The 16,251-nt window shown below is 33.5% G+C and overlaps 1 protein-coding gene across 2 annotated transcripts; it reads left to right on the forward strand.

Moving 5' to 3' along the window:
- The first annotated feature begins 6,957 nt into the window (after positions 1-6,957).
- Positions 6,958-14,348, forward strand: LOC107007851 (serine/threonine-protein kinase PBS1). Of its 2 annotated transcripts, none has more exons than XM_015206660.2 (8): positions 6,958-7,288; positions 8,817-9,245; positions 10,655-11,029; positions 11,189-11,401; positions 12,042-12,413; positions 12,959-13,202; positions 13,273-13,420; positions 13,619-14,348. In XM_015206660.2, exons 1-8 carry the CDS (start codon positions 7,246-7,248, stop codon positions 13,991-13,993), a joined length of 2,199 nt encoding a protein of 732 aa, XP_015062146.1. In that variant the 5' UTR covers positions 6,958-7,245; the 3' UTR covers positions 13,994-14,348. The 2 variants fall into 2 exon arrangements, with proteins under 2 accessions (XP_015062146.1, XP_015062147.1); XM_015206661.2 differs by having other exon boundaries at positions 10,658-11,029.
- Positions 14,349-16,251: the final 1,903 nt, after the last annotated feature.

Raw genomic sequence — 16,251 nt, forward strand, 5'->3', positions numbered from 1 at the left:
ACACATCGTGAAACAATAGTTTTTCGTAATGGGTTGTTTGATTGCTGGTTAGAGTCATGCATGTATTAGTTACGTAAGGTATGCAGATATTAGCTACACAGGATTTAAAAATTATAATACATCAATTATTAACTATTGAATATTAATTTTATTGTAAATTATTAGCATATATTATTTACAAAATAATAATACATACTAATAAAATGTGAAATATATTAATTAATATATAATATTAATATTTGATTAGCATATGTACCGTAAAAATATACAATCAATTTTAATATTAAAAAAATATTTATATTTGCATAAATCAATCAAAACGATAAATATATATATAAAAAAATGAAAATAATCTATATATAATAAGAAATAAAAATAGGAAACATGTTTCTTACTAAAAAAAATTAAAAGAAATAAAAATGATTTAAATATAAAAAAGAAATAAAAACAAAAAACTTATATATAGGAAAATAATAAAGTTTTCAATTAAAAATAATAAAATAAATTAATAGGGTATATATGTAATTTATCAATTTAATACATGTATAACTAATACCCACATAACTTATTCCACCTTCTACTATGCATAACTTTATATATAGATTTTATCATAAGTTATGTTGGTATTAATTATGTATAACATGCAACCAAACATAGTATAATTTATGTTGACTTTTCTATCTAAATAAAAATTTCTACCAAACAAAGTATAACTTAATACATTATTTAATACATGAATAAAAGGTAAGTTATATCATAACCAAACGGCCCCTTAATGTCTTAATCACACTAAGTTATGGTATTTTGACACTAATAAATTAATAGGCTAAAGTGCAAAATTAACTCACTCTGACTTTTAAAAGGTATCACTTTATTATTATATAAATTGAGTTTCAACAATATATATGAAGTAAAACTATTTTGAGGTAAACTTTTTTTTATAAATTTTAGAAGTAATTCTCAAGAATATCTCCATTCAATAAGGTACGATAGTAATAAATCTATGAAGAATTGTGGGTCAAGATTATATACCATTGTCAATTTGTCATAGTTATTTTTTATCTTAAAAGGGAAAATGCACAAGTACCTCCTAGAGTATGATCGAAATCTCAGAGACACTACTTAATTATTCTAAAGTTCTATTTCCTTCCTGAACTTATTTATTTTGTAATTTAGTACACCTTTTTTGTAAGACCCCGAAAATGACTTATGTGAACTAGAGCCTAACATGTTGGTCTTGATGGTTTAAGGTCCTAAATAGTTCTACTATGTGTTATTGAGGCAGTGTCTAAGAGTTTAGGTGCATTGGAGGTCAAACATCCAAGAACGTCCATTACGTTTAAAAGATATGCCTTGAAATGACCTTGTGTGTCTAAGCATGTTTCGTTGAGTTTTACGTGTTAGTTTTGGATGAAATTCATGTGAAAGGTGCTAAACTCTTATTCGGTCATGTTTGGGTTGGAAACGTCCGGGCATACATCCCCAAGGACCAACCAAGGGTCCTTGAGGAAGGACCCAAAATAGGTGCAAAGGCTGCCCAAGACAGCCCAAACCACGGAGGCAGTCGACGCCCATGGGTCAATCGAAGCCTCGTTGGTAAGGTCTCGTCGATTGGGACTTAGTCTTGGGAGGGAGGAGACCAATGTTGAGTCTCTGAACTAACCAACAGAAGGAAAGGACGGTCCGTTTGTGGACAAACGGTTCGTCGACTGCCAATCGTTGGTGGACTGCGTCCCAGCGTGCAGTTCACTGTAAGTTGAGGGGTGAACTTGTAATTTCACTCCACTTCCAAATAAGAGTATTGGCGGTTCCTTAAGGGTCTTTTGGGTATTTTAAGTGTGTATAAAAGTCTTTAACACTTAGAATATTTCATGCTTCCAAATCAAAACCTCAAATTCCCTAAGACTCCATTGAAGTCCAAAGTCAAGGAAGAGTTTGGTGTGATGAATTGAGTGAAGATTCTTCATCAAAGTGAACAATTAGCTTCATTGAGGTGTGAATTTTGATCCTTGAAACTCTCTTCATCAAGAAGCCCAACTTTCAAGAAGTTTTCTAAAGTTTTCAAGTTGCATTGTCCAATTTCATGATTTTACCATGGGTTCTTGCATTAATGATTTCTAAACATTGGATAATGATATAATTGATGTTGTATTGATGATTGTAATCTAAATTACCTATGAACCCATAAATTGGATGAACCCTAGATTTTGACTATGTATGGATTACTTGATATTGACTTAATGATTATGAATTCTAGTGTAGATTTCTATGGGTTATCTAATGATGTAAGAATTGTGTTAAATTGATATCTAGGTTGTATTATATTGATGAATCTTTATTGAATTGACCTAGTTTCATTGAATATCATAGTTTCTATATAGAATTGTTGTTCATGGCCATTGGTAAGGGTCTTATGGTATTGAATTGGATTATTTAGCATCGAATTGAGATGTTGAGGATGTTGAGGTGCTAAGCTTCCCTATTTCCTTTATTTTGATGTTAATTAGACTTCAATTATATTGTGATTGGTATGGTCCACTTATGGTGGCGGTGTTATGTGCTTTCCTTGCAATTGATGTGGCCTTGTCGGCGTTACTTTATGTATTATGATGATCATGACCTTGTGCCAAACTATTTGAAGTATTATGATGAAATGTGTAGTTGATTATGTGAAGTATGATCATATCTACCTACATGCTAGTAATGTGAAAGTTTGATGTATATTTAGGAGATCATGTTAGACTATGACTATGTGCTTATATGTGTAGTCTTAGAGTTGATGCATGATTGTTCCTACTTGACTATATGAGTTTATAATGGTTATATTGATGATGTTGTAGTAATGTATAGGGTGACATAAATATGATAATGGTTATCCTGAGTACTTTAAAGAATGATATGCTATATGTGATAAGGTAAAAAAATATTGTGTCTTGTTTGGTAGACTTGTATCCCTTACTTGGTGTATGTATGGATGTTATGAGATTATGATATGTCTTGACTAGGTAGGCTTAGTGCACCCTTGTCATGTATTGAAAGATATGTGAGACCTTAGAGGATGTTAAGAAGGTCATGTACGTGGAACCTTAAACCTAGTGGTAAGGTTATGAATGTTGAAGTCAAGAGTCGTAATGGTATTCTTCATGTAAAGGAATGATGGACTTAAGGTTAATTGGTTGGGACGGAATCATATTAATCCTTAGGAAAGTCATAGTGAGCTATCTTAGTCGCCATTAAAAGGTAGCCCTAGTGGACCTCTTTGGTAGGGCGAATGTGATTGGGTTATGAACTAGATAAGGAACCTCTTCATGTGATCCTTTAATGTCAATTACTCTATGAGAACCAAGGCTAGCACCGAGTGATTATGTTAAGGGAGTGACTCTACTTGAGAATGAGACTAGAGTACAATGTATCTCTACTTGAGAATGAAATTAGAGTGCATAAAAGCCCTTCATATTCCTTAATCATGTGCCTAGATGGGATGTGTCCTAGTTTTACCCTTGGCAAGTAGAACACCCTCATCGGAGTAGGTTAGAACTCCGGATTCCATGTCTAGCTATCATGGTCTATGTCGGTTATTGCCTATTCTCATCATATGGAATACCTATTAGCATTTAAGAAGTTTTATGAAGTTTAGGTAGTGGTATGGGACGCTATCTAGACATTGCACAATAGGCTTTGAAGGTGTTATTGAGAGTTCCTAGGTCTTGTCCAAGACCACTACTTGAATGTCCTTTATGTGATGTATGAGTCTCAATGAACTAATAGCTATGAACTAATAGCTTATGTTATGAAGTATGTAAATGGAATAAGTACTTATCTAGAGTAGTTAAGGGTGTCTAGTTAAGGTGTAAAGGGGCGTAGGGATTATCACTTCGTATCTTACCTAGATGAGTCTTAAGAATGACTCTAGTTAGGAAAGATGTTGATTATGTGGACATGATCCAAACTTAAGAAGTATTAAGGATTATTTAGGTAGTCTTGAAGAGGTCAATTATGGAAATTATCTTATTGATCTACTTAAGTAAGTCTTTTGATAGCCTTTGATGAGGAAATGTCATATTATTTATATGGTTGATATGTTTGATATCTTGAAGTGTGTATGTGACTCATTATAAATAGTCTTGAGTATCATTTAGGCATGCTTAGGGAGGTTGTATGGGCGGTCTCTCTTTGTGTTGCTTAAGTGAGTCTTAAGATAACTTTAAGTGGGATGATTACATACTAGAAGATGTCTAAGGTGAAGATAAGTAACTTCACTGTACAGTGAAGTGACCTCACTGTAACAGTGAAATGGGTACACTGTAAAGTGATCTTAAAATTATCGTACTTTGTTTAAATGTTATCTTATGTGTTTCTAAGTTGTTAAATGTTGTTCTTATGATTATAATATGATATTTAAATGAAAAGATGCATATTTCTAATAAATGTCCGTTTTCACGATTTTCATGCATTATGCCATACTTAGTACATGTGGTTGTACTAACTTCATGCTTTTATCTATCTCTATAGTTGTTGGTAGGTTAGGAGCATTTGGGAAGGAAGACTTGAACCGTAGCATTGTTCAAGAGAAGTTGCAGTATATCATCATTTGACTCGAGGGCATATATGTCTTTTATTAGAAGTATTTTAATCGACTAAGTATTTCTATATTAGTATTGTATATGGGTCGTGTCCTAAGTATTCCCGTGTCTTAAGTTTGATGAGATTGAGACTTGGTATTTCCTATGACTTTATATGAAAGAGATTTTTAAAGACTATGATATGTTCTGTGAAAAGTTTTAATTTCGCACTACTTTTCATTATGCATATGCGACGAATGATATGTAAGGGCTTGTACAAGACCTCCGAGAGGTCAAGTACGCCGGTTGCAATCCGAGATTGCCCATATTTACTAGGGTGTCATTTCGGGAGGTGAAATTTTTGATTTACGTGACATCCAAATATCTCCCACGCGTCTCAATTGCGTGGAGTCACGGAATGTACCACATAAGACAAAAGATGTATAAAAATACCAAAAAAAATAAGTTCGAAAGGTAATAGGACCTTAATTTAGTTACGATGTGTCTCTGAAATTTTGGTCATAGTCTAGGAGGATACTTGTGATTTTTTCCATCTTAAATCAATCTTTTTTTTAAAAAAAAAACCAACAATTTTATTAATCATCAAGTGTAAAATATTAGTATAAAACAACAATCTAGTTACACCCAAACTGATTGTCCTAAAAACAATAGAAAAAAAGTTAACAACATACTTCCCACTTATATATAAAAAAATATACTAGGTATATTTAGAAAGGACCTATCAAATATTCATTTCAATAGAATTTCTGAAAATTGTATATAATAGCAAATATTAAATTAAATAGATTTTATAACTATTGTTTCATTTATTTATATTTCGTAACAAATGTTACACGATTTTCATCATTCGATTGGGGTCACGCATTCCAAAAAACAAAAAAATTATTTTTACACAAATTCCTTGCTATATTTTATCTCCCATTTTCTTTTAGTTTCTCCTAAAATCTTTCCCCAAATAAAAAAAGTATATAGTTGTAATTTGTATATATATACATTTCTTTTTGTTGTATAAAAAAAAGTTCTTTATATACAAATGATGAAGAAGACGTAGAAGGAAAGAAATCCTATTACATCAATGTTTTTTTTTTGTTTGTAGTAGAAATCATCATCTTTTTATTTATTTTTTAAAAAAATCAAATTATATTTAATAGGGAAGGAGCTCAAAATAATACGGATCAACAACTTCATAAAAAATATAAAATTTATTAAGAAACGCAATTATATAAATTATAACTATAACATACAATGATACAAATATAATTTTTTATCTTTTGCTAACATCTAAAATTTGCTCTAGAATTTAGATAGAAAAAAATTCATCTAGTTCAATGCAACATTAATCATTAATCATAAAAAGACAAGTTCCGCAAAATCTGCTTAGTTCCATGAGAAGCATAAACATTATTTACGAATTCAATACAATATTGTTCATTATTTTATTTTTTAAATCAAATTTACTATTTATATTCGCTAAATTTGTTTATTTTTATTAAATTTGTTACTAATCAAATTGATCAACAAAGTAATAATGTTCATCTTCTTTAGTCATATAAAAAAGGAAAAAATGCACAAGTTTTCCTCTAGATTATGATTAAAATTCAACATGAAAAAGTGGTTCATATTATGTGAAAACTATATTAAAGACTATTATACATAACTTATTTATGTTTAATATTTTTTAGTCAATTAAAGTTTGATCAATATTTCTTTTTTTTTTAATTTTTTTTTAAAAAAATATCTTTTTGATTGTGCATCATGAGATTTTATAATTTTTTATTTATTTGGTAAAATTATACAAAAAATTCGAATAATTTTAGTAATTTTATGTCCGAATAAAACTTTAACTTCATTTCATGATTTCGTCTAATGATTTCAAATTGCATGGCCTAGCGGGCCCTAAGTAAGATTACCGTTCTACCGTTATTTAATGTTTTCTAAAGTTAAGTTTTCAATCGATACGCATGGATTAATTTATTTTGATTAATAAATTTAACCGACACACATGAATTATTTATATAATTTTTTTTGTTAGTCAAATATATATTTTTAAGACTAATAAATTACAAGTGTAAAATAGAAAAAATAATAATAACATTTATGCATTAATTTTATAAAATAAAAAATATAAAAATATATTTATTTTTAATAAAAATAAATCAATTATTCTTATGTAAAATTACACGAAATATATTTGATCTTGTTTCTTTCAAATAGTGACAAAATTGAGTCTATGATATGGTTTTCTTATTTACCGTTATGGTAAGATTTTGCTATCAGAAATGCACGTTAAAAGTTGAACAAAGTCGTCACAGATACCGACAACTCGAGAAAAGAAAAAGAAAAGGGAAAAAAATGGAACTAAAGCTTTCAGTACTAATTACAGAGTGAAGCCAACGACAAGTCCCACCTCACACCCCACCCCCCACCCCCACCCCCTCTCATAGAGTGAGGATTTCTGAGCTCAAAAATGGCGAAGGACACTTCTAAATATGAAATTTACTCTTTAAGGATTTCGTTGTTTGGGGTTTTAGGTCCTCATTTGATAGCTGATGCAAGTTGTTTTTGGTTGTAGTGTTGTTTGTACTGCTACTTTTCGATCTAGCTGTTAGTTTGTTCAATTTCTTCAGATCCGAACGGTGTTTGCTTTCATTGGCGTCAAGTGATGTTGGACTTGTCAAAGCTACTGTTCTTCCCGTGTTGTGCTAGTGAGTTCTTTTGCTTCTCTAGGTTTTAAGCTGTATTTTAGTTTTTATTATTCTGTTCTGGTTGCTGCTGCAGTAGTAATTCCGTATAAATTGTGTAATGGGAACTGTTTGTTGATGCCTTTTCGACTGAATTTTAGTTTCTTACTGATTTAGTTGGTTGATTTAGGGTTAATTACTCCGTGTATGTCAAATTTTGGGAGTATTGAAATTGCACCTGGAAGCTTGAGGATAAATGATCCCCCGGTGTCTTTTTTTTGCAACCAGTAGTTGGAATCTAGTATTTCTTCTTTGAATTGTGAGCTGGCAATGCGAAAGAAGAGACCAGGAGGGGTTGCTCGACGGTAAACACCCTCCACCTCCAACCTAAGGTTGTGAGAACCAAAATGATGGGAGCTCCTAGTTGAGGGCGTAAAAGAAAGCGAAAGAAAGAAGAATCTCATTAGTCATTAGTCATTAGATTGAGTATATTCATGTGCAAAAGGAAATTACCTGTTGGAGCAGATTTGAAGGAAAAATAGCAGCTGGTCATAGTTTAGAATACTAATGCCAGTACTGTCACAAATCTCTAAGGAACCAAGAAAAGGAATGGCTCCTGAACAGGAATTGCAGGGAAAGATAAGGAGAAGAAGCTAGAGAGGTAGAGAGAGGCATATTGATACTACTTCACATTAATCCCCAATGTACAAGTCCCCTTAGTTTATACTACAATCAAACAGTTAAACTGCTAACTGACTTAATCCCCTATAACGAATTAACTGATATGTTGTTACATTTATAGGGCATGACAATTACAAGTACACCCCTCAATACTGACTACTCATCTCGGATTTGAAATTGAATATAACATATATAAAGTGGAAAATGTATACAAAGTGAATATATTGATAGCATTTCTCAACTCCTCACAGACTTAGGTTGAATATCTTCTGCATATACTTTTTTTACACCCAACATTATCTTGATGTTGGTTTTCACTATTAATGATGTCCTTAACTTTAGTATGAGAAAGTGATGCAAAATTAGTTACTTCTCAGTTTTAAAACAGTGTGTCTCATAGAATTGAAGGTTTAAACAGTGTGATTCTTTTGAGAAGACTACAACATTGTCGCACTTCCTTCCAATTATGAACAAACAGATATTAAGGCCTATGTGTTTGTAGATTTGTCTGGAACCTCAATGGATTGTGCAGGGTATTACCCTTCATTAAGACTTGCTTTGCCATAATTTTCTTGACTTGTTTCTCATCCACCATGTAAACACTTTAGTGGGGCCATCTCCATTTTTCACCTTTGCCTTAATCTCTTTTTTCTTTTTGAGGATGTTTGAGACAATCGTTTATTTCTTCCTTTTAGATGCAAACTCTTAAAGTTAGAAAGGAGTAAATAATTGTGACCAACTTGACTATTTCATCTCTGATATATGTTTTTTGGTTGTATTGGTGTTGTTTCTGCTGCAATCTCTTCTCATTATTCAAAATTATGTTGGTGTTAACTTCATTTGTCTCACTTCTTGTTAAAATGAATTTCAGGGTTATCAAAGAGGGGCCAGTCTTTGAAGCTGAAGAATTTAGCCATTTTATTTTTTGTCTTGTGCATCACTAATGCTGAGTTGCCTGATAAGCCATTTGAGCAACTACCTGTTACTCCAGTCAATAAACCTGTTGAAGCACCTGTCATACCTGATCTGCCCCTGCCAGCAAATGTACCTGGTTTTCATAGACAGCATAGGAAACATTCTCCTCATGGTGCGCCATGGCTTGGGCTAGCTCCAGCTCAGCCTCCTGATTACGGTCCTTTAGTAACTGCTGCGCACGCTCCTTCCAGTTCCAGCTTATCGAAGCCATCAATGAAGAAAAATGGATTGGTGCCTCCTAGTGCTGGCCTTGCACCCCCGCAATCCAGTCCTAGTACTCTACCCACTGGTTTGGCTCAGCCACCACTTTCTCCTCACACTTCCAGTAAGAATCTTTCTTCTTAATAAATTTCGACGGATGCCTGCTGCAGCCTAGCTTATATATGTATTATTTCTTCAATTCTCACAAAAAAGACCCAGGGGGAGAGCAGCAGGCAGTAATAGATACGAGGATCATAATTTTGGGGTTATACATTATAATATATAGGGAAGGAAAGCTTCATGAGTGGAAACTACATAAATAGTACCATTAACTATTTGATTTTAGAAATAAAGAGTGGTTGGATTTGTCTTTGAAATTGGTACCAGAATTGGTTTTGTATGTACTGGCCTTTGGTTTTGTTTCTGGAAACAATTGTGAGTGATTGGATGTATGCTCTGGAAGAGTTGGGTTCAAAAAGTGATGGTGTTTGGATTTATTTTTTCCAGAATCTATGAATTATAAATTTTTGAAACCAAACTCTCAAGCTGAAGATATTTTACACTTCCATATGGTTAGAAATCACTATATAAATTAGCTACATTTCTTAAATTGCTGCCAAACTTACCTACGAATAGGTGAAAAATCATAGAACACTACTTTCTCTCTTAGGAGGTATAACAAAAAAGTGAGTGGGGTGGGGGGTGGTGACGGGGACAGTTCATAAATCTAAAAAGTGTTTGGTACTGAAATGCAAGGACCTGAATGAAAAAGAGGGCATAGTTTGTTGAGAAATCAGAATCCCTTGTTGGTTTTGTTTTGAAAAGCTGATTTCCAAAAACGACTGTTAAGAAGTGTTTGATACTGAAGTGCAAGGACCTGAATGAAAAAGAGGGCATAGTTTAATGTTGAGAAATCAGAATCCGTTGTTGGTTTTGTTCGGAAAAGCTGATTTGCAAAAACGACTGCTGGTTTGCAAAATGGTTTTATACCCAAACAACAATAGTGTTTGGCTTACAATATGGTGCCTGCTGCCATCTTTTGGTGCATCTAGAATGAAAGGAATCATAGATGTTTTGAGTACTCAGCTCCTAACCACATTCTTAAATCCAACTCTTTGGTTATCTTGCGTAGGCAGCGTAGCTGGTTCAACCAGGCCCCTGTAACTACTGTTGATTTTTTCTCGGACTATGTCTGCTCACTAGTATTTAGTAAGTTTGTGTACAGGAGCAGACCTTGTTTTGCTGTAATTTTTGGCCATGCATCTTTTTGATGCCTTCTAATGAAATTCCCTTACTTCATTAAAAAAGAAAACAGAAGTGTGATATTTCAAATATATTCCCACTAGTAAAACTTACAGGAGACACTTAAATACTGACTCATTGGCTAACTATCCTTTGGCGTGGCTAAATTCAAACGTATGTAAAAATCAAAACCCATCTCTTTATAATATATCAGTGAAGTTGTCGCTCTTTTCCCACTCCCATGAAGATATATCTCCACATTTATGTACATTTTTTTCTTTCTTATTTCAGCAGACTGTTGTGGACAAGATATGGTGCTCAAACGAGGAAGCCTGGACTGCGAGTGTGTTTACCCGTTAAAGATCGACCTTCTTCTCTTGAATGTCTCATCAAATCCTAATTGGAAACTTTTTCTAAATGAATTTGCTTCACAGCTAGGTTTAAAGGTGTCTCAAATTGAGCTGATTAACTTTTATATGGTGGATCTTTCAAAGCTAAATATATCCATGGATATCACACCATACAAGGGAGTTAGCTTATCATCTGATGAAGCTTCAGCTGTAAACGCTTCATTATCAATGCATAAGATCCAACTAGACCCAACACTAGTGGGTGGATACCAATTGCTCAACATTACCTTGTTTAAGCCACCAGTTTCATCACAAGGTACTTGCTTCTGGTTATATTTCATGCCTGATATGCAGATAATTTTTTCTAGCATTGGCTGATCCGGGGGTCGGGATCGGGATGGGGGTGGGTGGATATTGACCTCTTAATTCAAAGATCTTTTCATATTTCTTGAATAACTTTTTCTTTGATATGCAGCTCCTCGTTCTGCTATGTCACCAGTTGAAGCAGCTCCGAATCTGCCTTCAGCTCCTGCAGTAACAGTATCTTCACACAAAGGGAGACATCCGAGTTTAATTCTTATTGTTGGGATTGTTGCTGGCATCTTAATCATCACTATCATATCAACACTCTTTATTTGTTTCTGTGGATCTAATCATGGACAGAAGAAAGGCTCCCACAAAGAAGCTGGTAAGTGATCCTGTATATTCCGTGGACTTAGAAAACTATCCTGGATTTGGACTGTCTTCTTCTTAAAGTTCCACCTGCTAGGAAATTTAGTTACCGAACAGAAGAAACAAGGCTGAAAAAGGATCTCCCTTGTAAATTAGGACTAGTGTTACTTGAGGATTAGTAGAAGCTTGATCAATAACTCTAGCAAACTTCTACTTCTGGTCAAATAAGACGAAGAAAAAAATCTGCAGAACGTCTTCATTAATCTTTCAGTCAGAAGTTATGTTATTTATGAGTTTCTCCCTATCTGTGAAACTTTGGGTTGCATATGGCATCATGAGCTCTCATAATTTCCTGTCTACGAGCTACTTATATGGTTATTCTACTTGAACACTGATGGCTTAAACCCATAATACTGGTGTTATTTAACAACTACGATACTTTACTTGTCTATCAGTTTCCTTTAAACCAAAATATCGTTGACTGCTGATAATAATGGATAAACTGGAACTCCATAGAGCTATTTTTCTGCTAACCAGAAATATTTTTGTTGGTTCTTTTTATGCACGATATTGAAACTATAAATTAGATGTTTCTGTTTTTCTCTTGCTGCATCATCTAGCCTTATAAACTCACTTGTATTTCAATTTCTTGATAGAAAAACCAATGCGTGTAGAGACTGTTCCTGCTCAGGGATCGTTTCCCCATCCAACTAGTACCCGGTTTCTTCCATATGAAGAACTGAAAGAAGCTACAAATAACTTTGCACCAGCTAGTATACTTGGAGAGGGCGGCTTTGGCAGAGTTTACAAGGGCGTGCTTAGTGATGGTACTGCTGTTGCAATAAAAAGACTTACTAGTGGAGGTCAACAAGGAGGTAAAGAGTTTCTAGTTGAGGTTGAGATGCTTAGTAGGCTGCATCACCGTAATCTTGTGAAGCTTGTTGGTTACTATAGCAGTCGGGAGTCCTCACAGAACCTACTATGTTATGAGCTTGTTTCAAATGGAAGTTTAGAGGCTTGGCTTCATGGTAAGTTTTTTTGGTGACTTGATCCTTTGTCAACCTAACAACTAAAGAGCTACAGCATCTGTCTTCCTATTTTAATTTGTAATTTGCTAATCTGGTAAGAAGTCATATAAAGGAAAGGTATCTCAACTGTAACGTGTTCAGCGTTCCTTATATAGCTTGTCTATTGCAGATGCAAATAAATATGAATTCTCACATATGTTGTACAAAGTCTCGAAAGTCATTATAATGGTGCTAATCTATTCTACCATCACCCTAAAACTTGGAGTAGATATTGAGATTCTATAATACGGTATTAGAGTATGTAGAGATCCTTCAAGTGTCATCCCTCATAAAAAATGAATTTGCGTTTCTTGGGCCCAGGAGAAAATCAGGGCTGCGCCTGAGGAGGAGGTGTTGAAAAGTTTAAGCGGAAGTTGAAGTGTCTAGACAAGATGGTCACACCAAGCAGTGTTGTGACCTATTCAACTTATCAAGTAGTTTAACTAGTGCACTTGTTACCGTTATTAAAAACAATGTAGTTTAGCAATTGCACTCTCTTGCTGCAGGCCACTTAGGATTAAACTGCCCTCTGGATTGGGACACAAGAATGAAAATTGCGCTTGATGCAGCGAGAGGACTTGCATACTTGCACGAAGATTCTCAACCTTGTGTTATTCATAGAGATTTTAAGGCATCAAATATATTGCTCGAGAACAACTTTCATGCTAAAGTTGCTGATTTTGGCCTTGCAAAACAGGCCCCAGAAGGCCAGGCTAATTACCTCTCAACTCGTGTTATGGGCACATTTGGGTTAGTGCTTTGTTATCACATGCTTCTGTAAGATATGACATTGACTAATTTGGGAAGCATTGATTTGTAGGTATGTAGCCCCTGAATATGCCATGACTGGGCATCTACTGGTAAAAAGTGATGTGTACAGCTATGGGGTTGTCCTCCTTGAACTGTTGACAGGAAGGAGGCCTGTAGATATGGCACAACCGTCAGGGCAGGAGAATCTTGTCACTTGGGTAAGTAACTGCTGTTGGTACTTACTTTCTTGTACTAATACATTTGTTACTTCAGATCATACAAGTGTAATTGTGCATTTACTGATCTTCAGAATTCAAGTCTCTATTTGTTCCCCTTTTGGTTGCTTCACAAAATTAGAAACTTATTTTGTCAATTGGATGAAAAAGTAAAAAGAAAGGGCTCTATTTTGTTTTCAGGCCAGACCAATACTTAGAGACAAGGATCGTTTGGAAGAACTTGCTGATCCAAGACTTGAGGGGAAGTACCCAAAGGAGGATTTTGTGCGGGTTTGCACAATTGCAGCGGCTTGTGTTGCTCCGGAAGCTAGCCAAAGGCCTACAATGGGAGAAGTGGTTCAATCGCTCAAAATGGTTCAGCGAGTAACAGAGTACCAGGATACTACTACTATAAATTCAGGTGCTCGACCTAACTTAAGACAGTCATCTACAACCTTTGAATCAGATGGTACCTCGTCTATATTCTCTTCTGGTCCTTACTCTGGTTTGAGTGTCTTCGAGAATGACGTATCTAGGGCAGCTGTATTCTCAGAAGATCTTCATGAAGGAAGATGAACATTGTTGGTGGAAGGCCTTCCAATGCTCTGATCTTTCCATCATAATGCAGCAGAAGGGGAGAATTCGAAAGTGGGTTGGCGGAAGTGAGACAGACCCTGCACAGTGGATCTGCCAATGCTTTGGAGAATCTATTGGTTTCTTTCATCCCCTGTAGAGATCCCACTGTTCAATTTTCCCTGTATGGCCATTCTCTACTTGTTGGATGAGAGCCTGTATATATGTAATGGGTTGATATTTGAGGACAGTGGTTCAGTTGAAATGGGATAAAAGTTGAATTTCTTCTTCTTTTTTTTTTTTATCTGTCTGACGCCCCTATTGGCCTGTTGTAAATTCCTCTTGACTGTGTCACTTATCATTGATTCTCCTTACAGTATCGTGGTTAGCTAAGCAAAACTTAACTGGATAAGTTTAGGGTGTAAGTGAGAACCCTGTGCGGGGTGGGGCGGGGGTTCGATTGAACCATAACTTTCAATACAATAATAGTAAATATGAATTCATAATCTTGAAATATAACAGGTTCAATAATAAAAATCGCAAGAAACTGAATTCATAAAATTCAAAATATTGAATTTGTCTTTACTAACTCTAGTTCAATTCGATCGTATTGAACAAGTTGGCTTAACTTGGTATCGAAGTAGGTTTGATTGAATTAGGCTCGAGTCAAACTCCAGAGGAACTACATCTTCAAGTAAGGGTGATTCTTTGAAGAAGCCAATTTTAAATACTACAGTTTTTATTTATTTTTTTGTTTTACTCGTTCTAAAAAAGAAAATATTTTTTTAGAGCAATTCTTTAATGTAATTTTATTTGTGTGACATATATTAAAACTCAAACATTGACAAACACTTTTCTATGTTTTACATATATTTGATTATTATTTTAACAAAAGAAATTTATATATAAGATCATAAAATTTTTAAAAAAAATTAATTTTTTAAATTATATGATTATTTAAAATTAGATAAATAAATTAAAAAGACAGAATATTGTTAATATTATGTTAAGTGGGCCAAAGGGGCAAATAGTAAAAATTAGTTTAAACATTTTTTCCCTTCAACAGGATCTCTTAATTAAAAAGATAAATTTGCACTATTTGTTACATCATTCGTTCCTATTTACTCGTAAAGCATTTCCTGATTTGATATCCCTTGTTACTTGTCATTTTTTACAAATCTGATAATTTTATTCTTCCTATTATACCTTCAATTTATTAATATTAAGTTTATATCTTTGAAAATACAGTGTGTAAATATATTAAAAACTTTATCAGTTAATAAAAATAACATAATAAATTTATTATATTTATAATTATTTTTTATAAAATATGTCAAATCAAAATTTCATGAGTAAAAAAGGATTAAGAAAGTAGCGTGTATATATACACTATATTTCTTAACAAGGAATATATATGTTTCAAAGTGAGGGAGGGCTTTCAAGTATAAAATGATGTTTACTTTGTTTAGGAAATTGAGGTATTGTTGCCCAAAAAAGTGAACACGTGCGTATAACTAAAGATTGTGAGCTGTTGGGTTCAAAATTTAATAACATAAAGAAAATACTAGATAGTTTTTTATATATTTTAATATTGTATATCCTCTTTGTTTAAAAAAAAATAATTTTATTTCTTTTTTAGTCTGTTTCAAAAAGAACGATCTATTTTTTTTTTTTAGCAACACTTTAAATTTAACTTTCCACGTGACATGTTTAAGACCATAAGATAAAAGGACATTTTGATATATTTGACATAACTTTAATTTAGAATCACAAGATTAAATTTTTCTTAAACCCCGTTTCAAGTCAAACTAGACCGTCTTTTTTGAAATGAAAAGAGTAATTATTAATAAAAAATAAAAAATATTTCATAAAATTAGTTGAGATGCATTAAAGCTAACTTTATACCGTTAAGATTGTGAGTTGTTGGGTTCAAAATTTAATAACATAACAATATACTAGATAATTTTATTCATATATTTTAATATCATAATTTAATATCATAATTATTAATAAAAAATTAAAAATATTTCATAAAATTAGTTGAGATGCAGTAAAGCTAACTCGATACATAAAAGAAGTGAAGTAATGCTGTGGTGAGGGGCAGGGAGAGTGCAGTGTGATGAAATGGTGAGAAGAGAAGGGAAAAATAATAATGAATTATCGAGTCCGGATTTGCGAAGGCAAAACAAATAGAAATTGGAGTCCAACAAGACAATATTTCACACAGGTTTGAGAGAGAAAGAGAGACAGTGTGGGTGCGG

The sequence above is a fragment of the Solanum pennellii genome, chromosome 1 (genome assembly GCF_001406875.1).
Source record: "Solanum pennellii chromosome 1, SPENNV200".
In the NCBI taxonomy this organism is placed as follows: Eukaryota; Viridiplantae; Streptophyta; class Magnoliopsida; order Solanales; family Solanaceae; genus Solanum; species Solanum pennellii.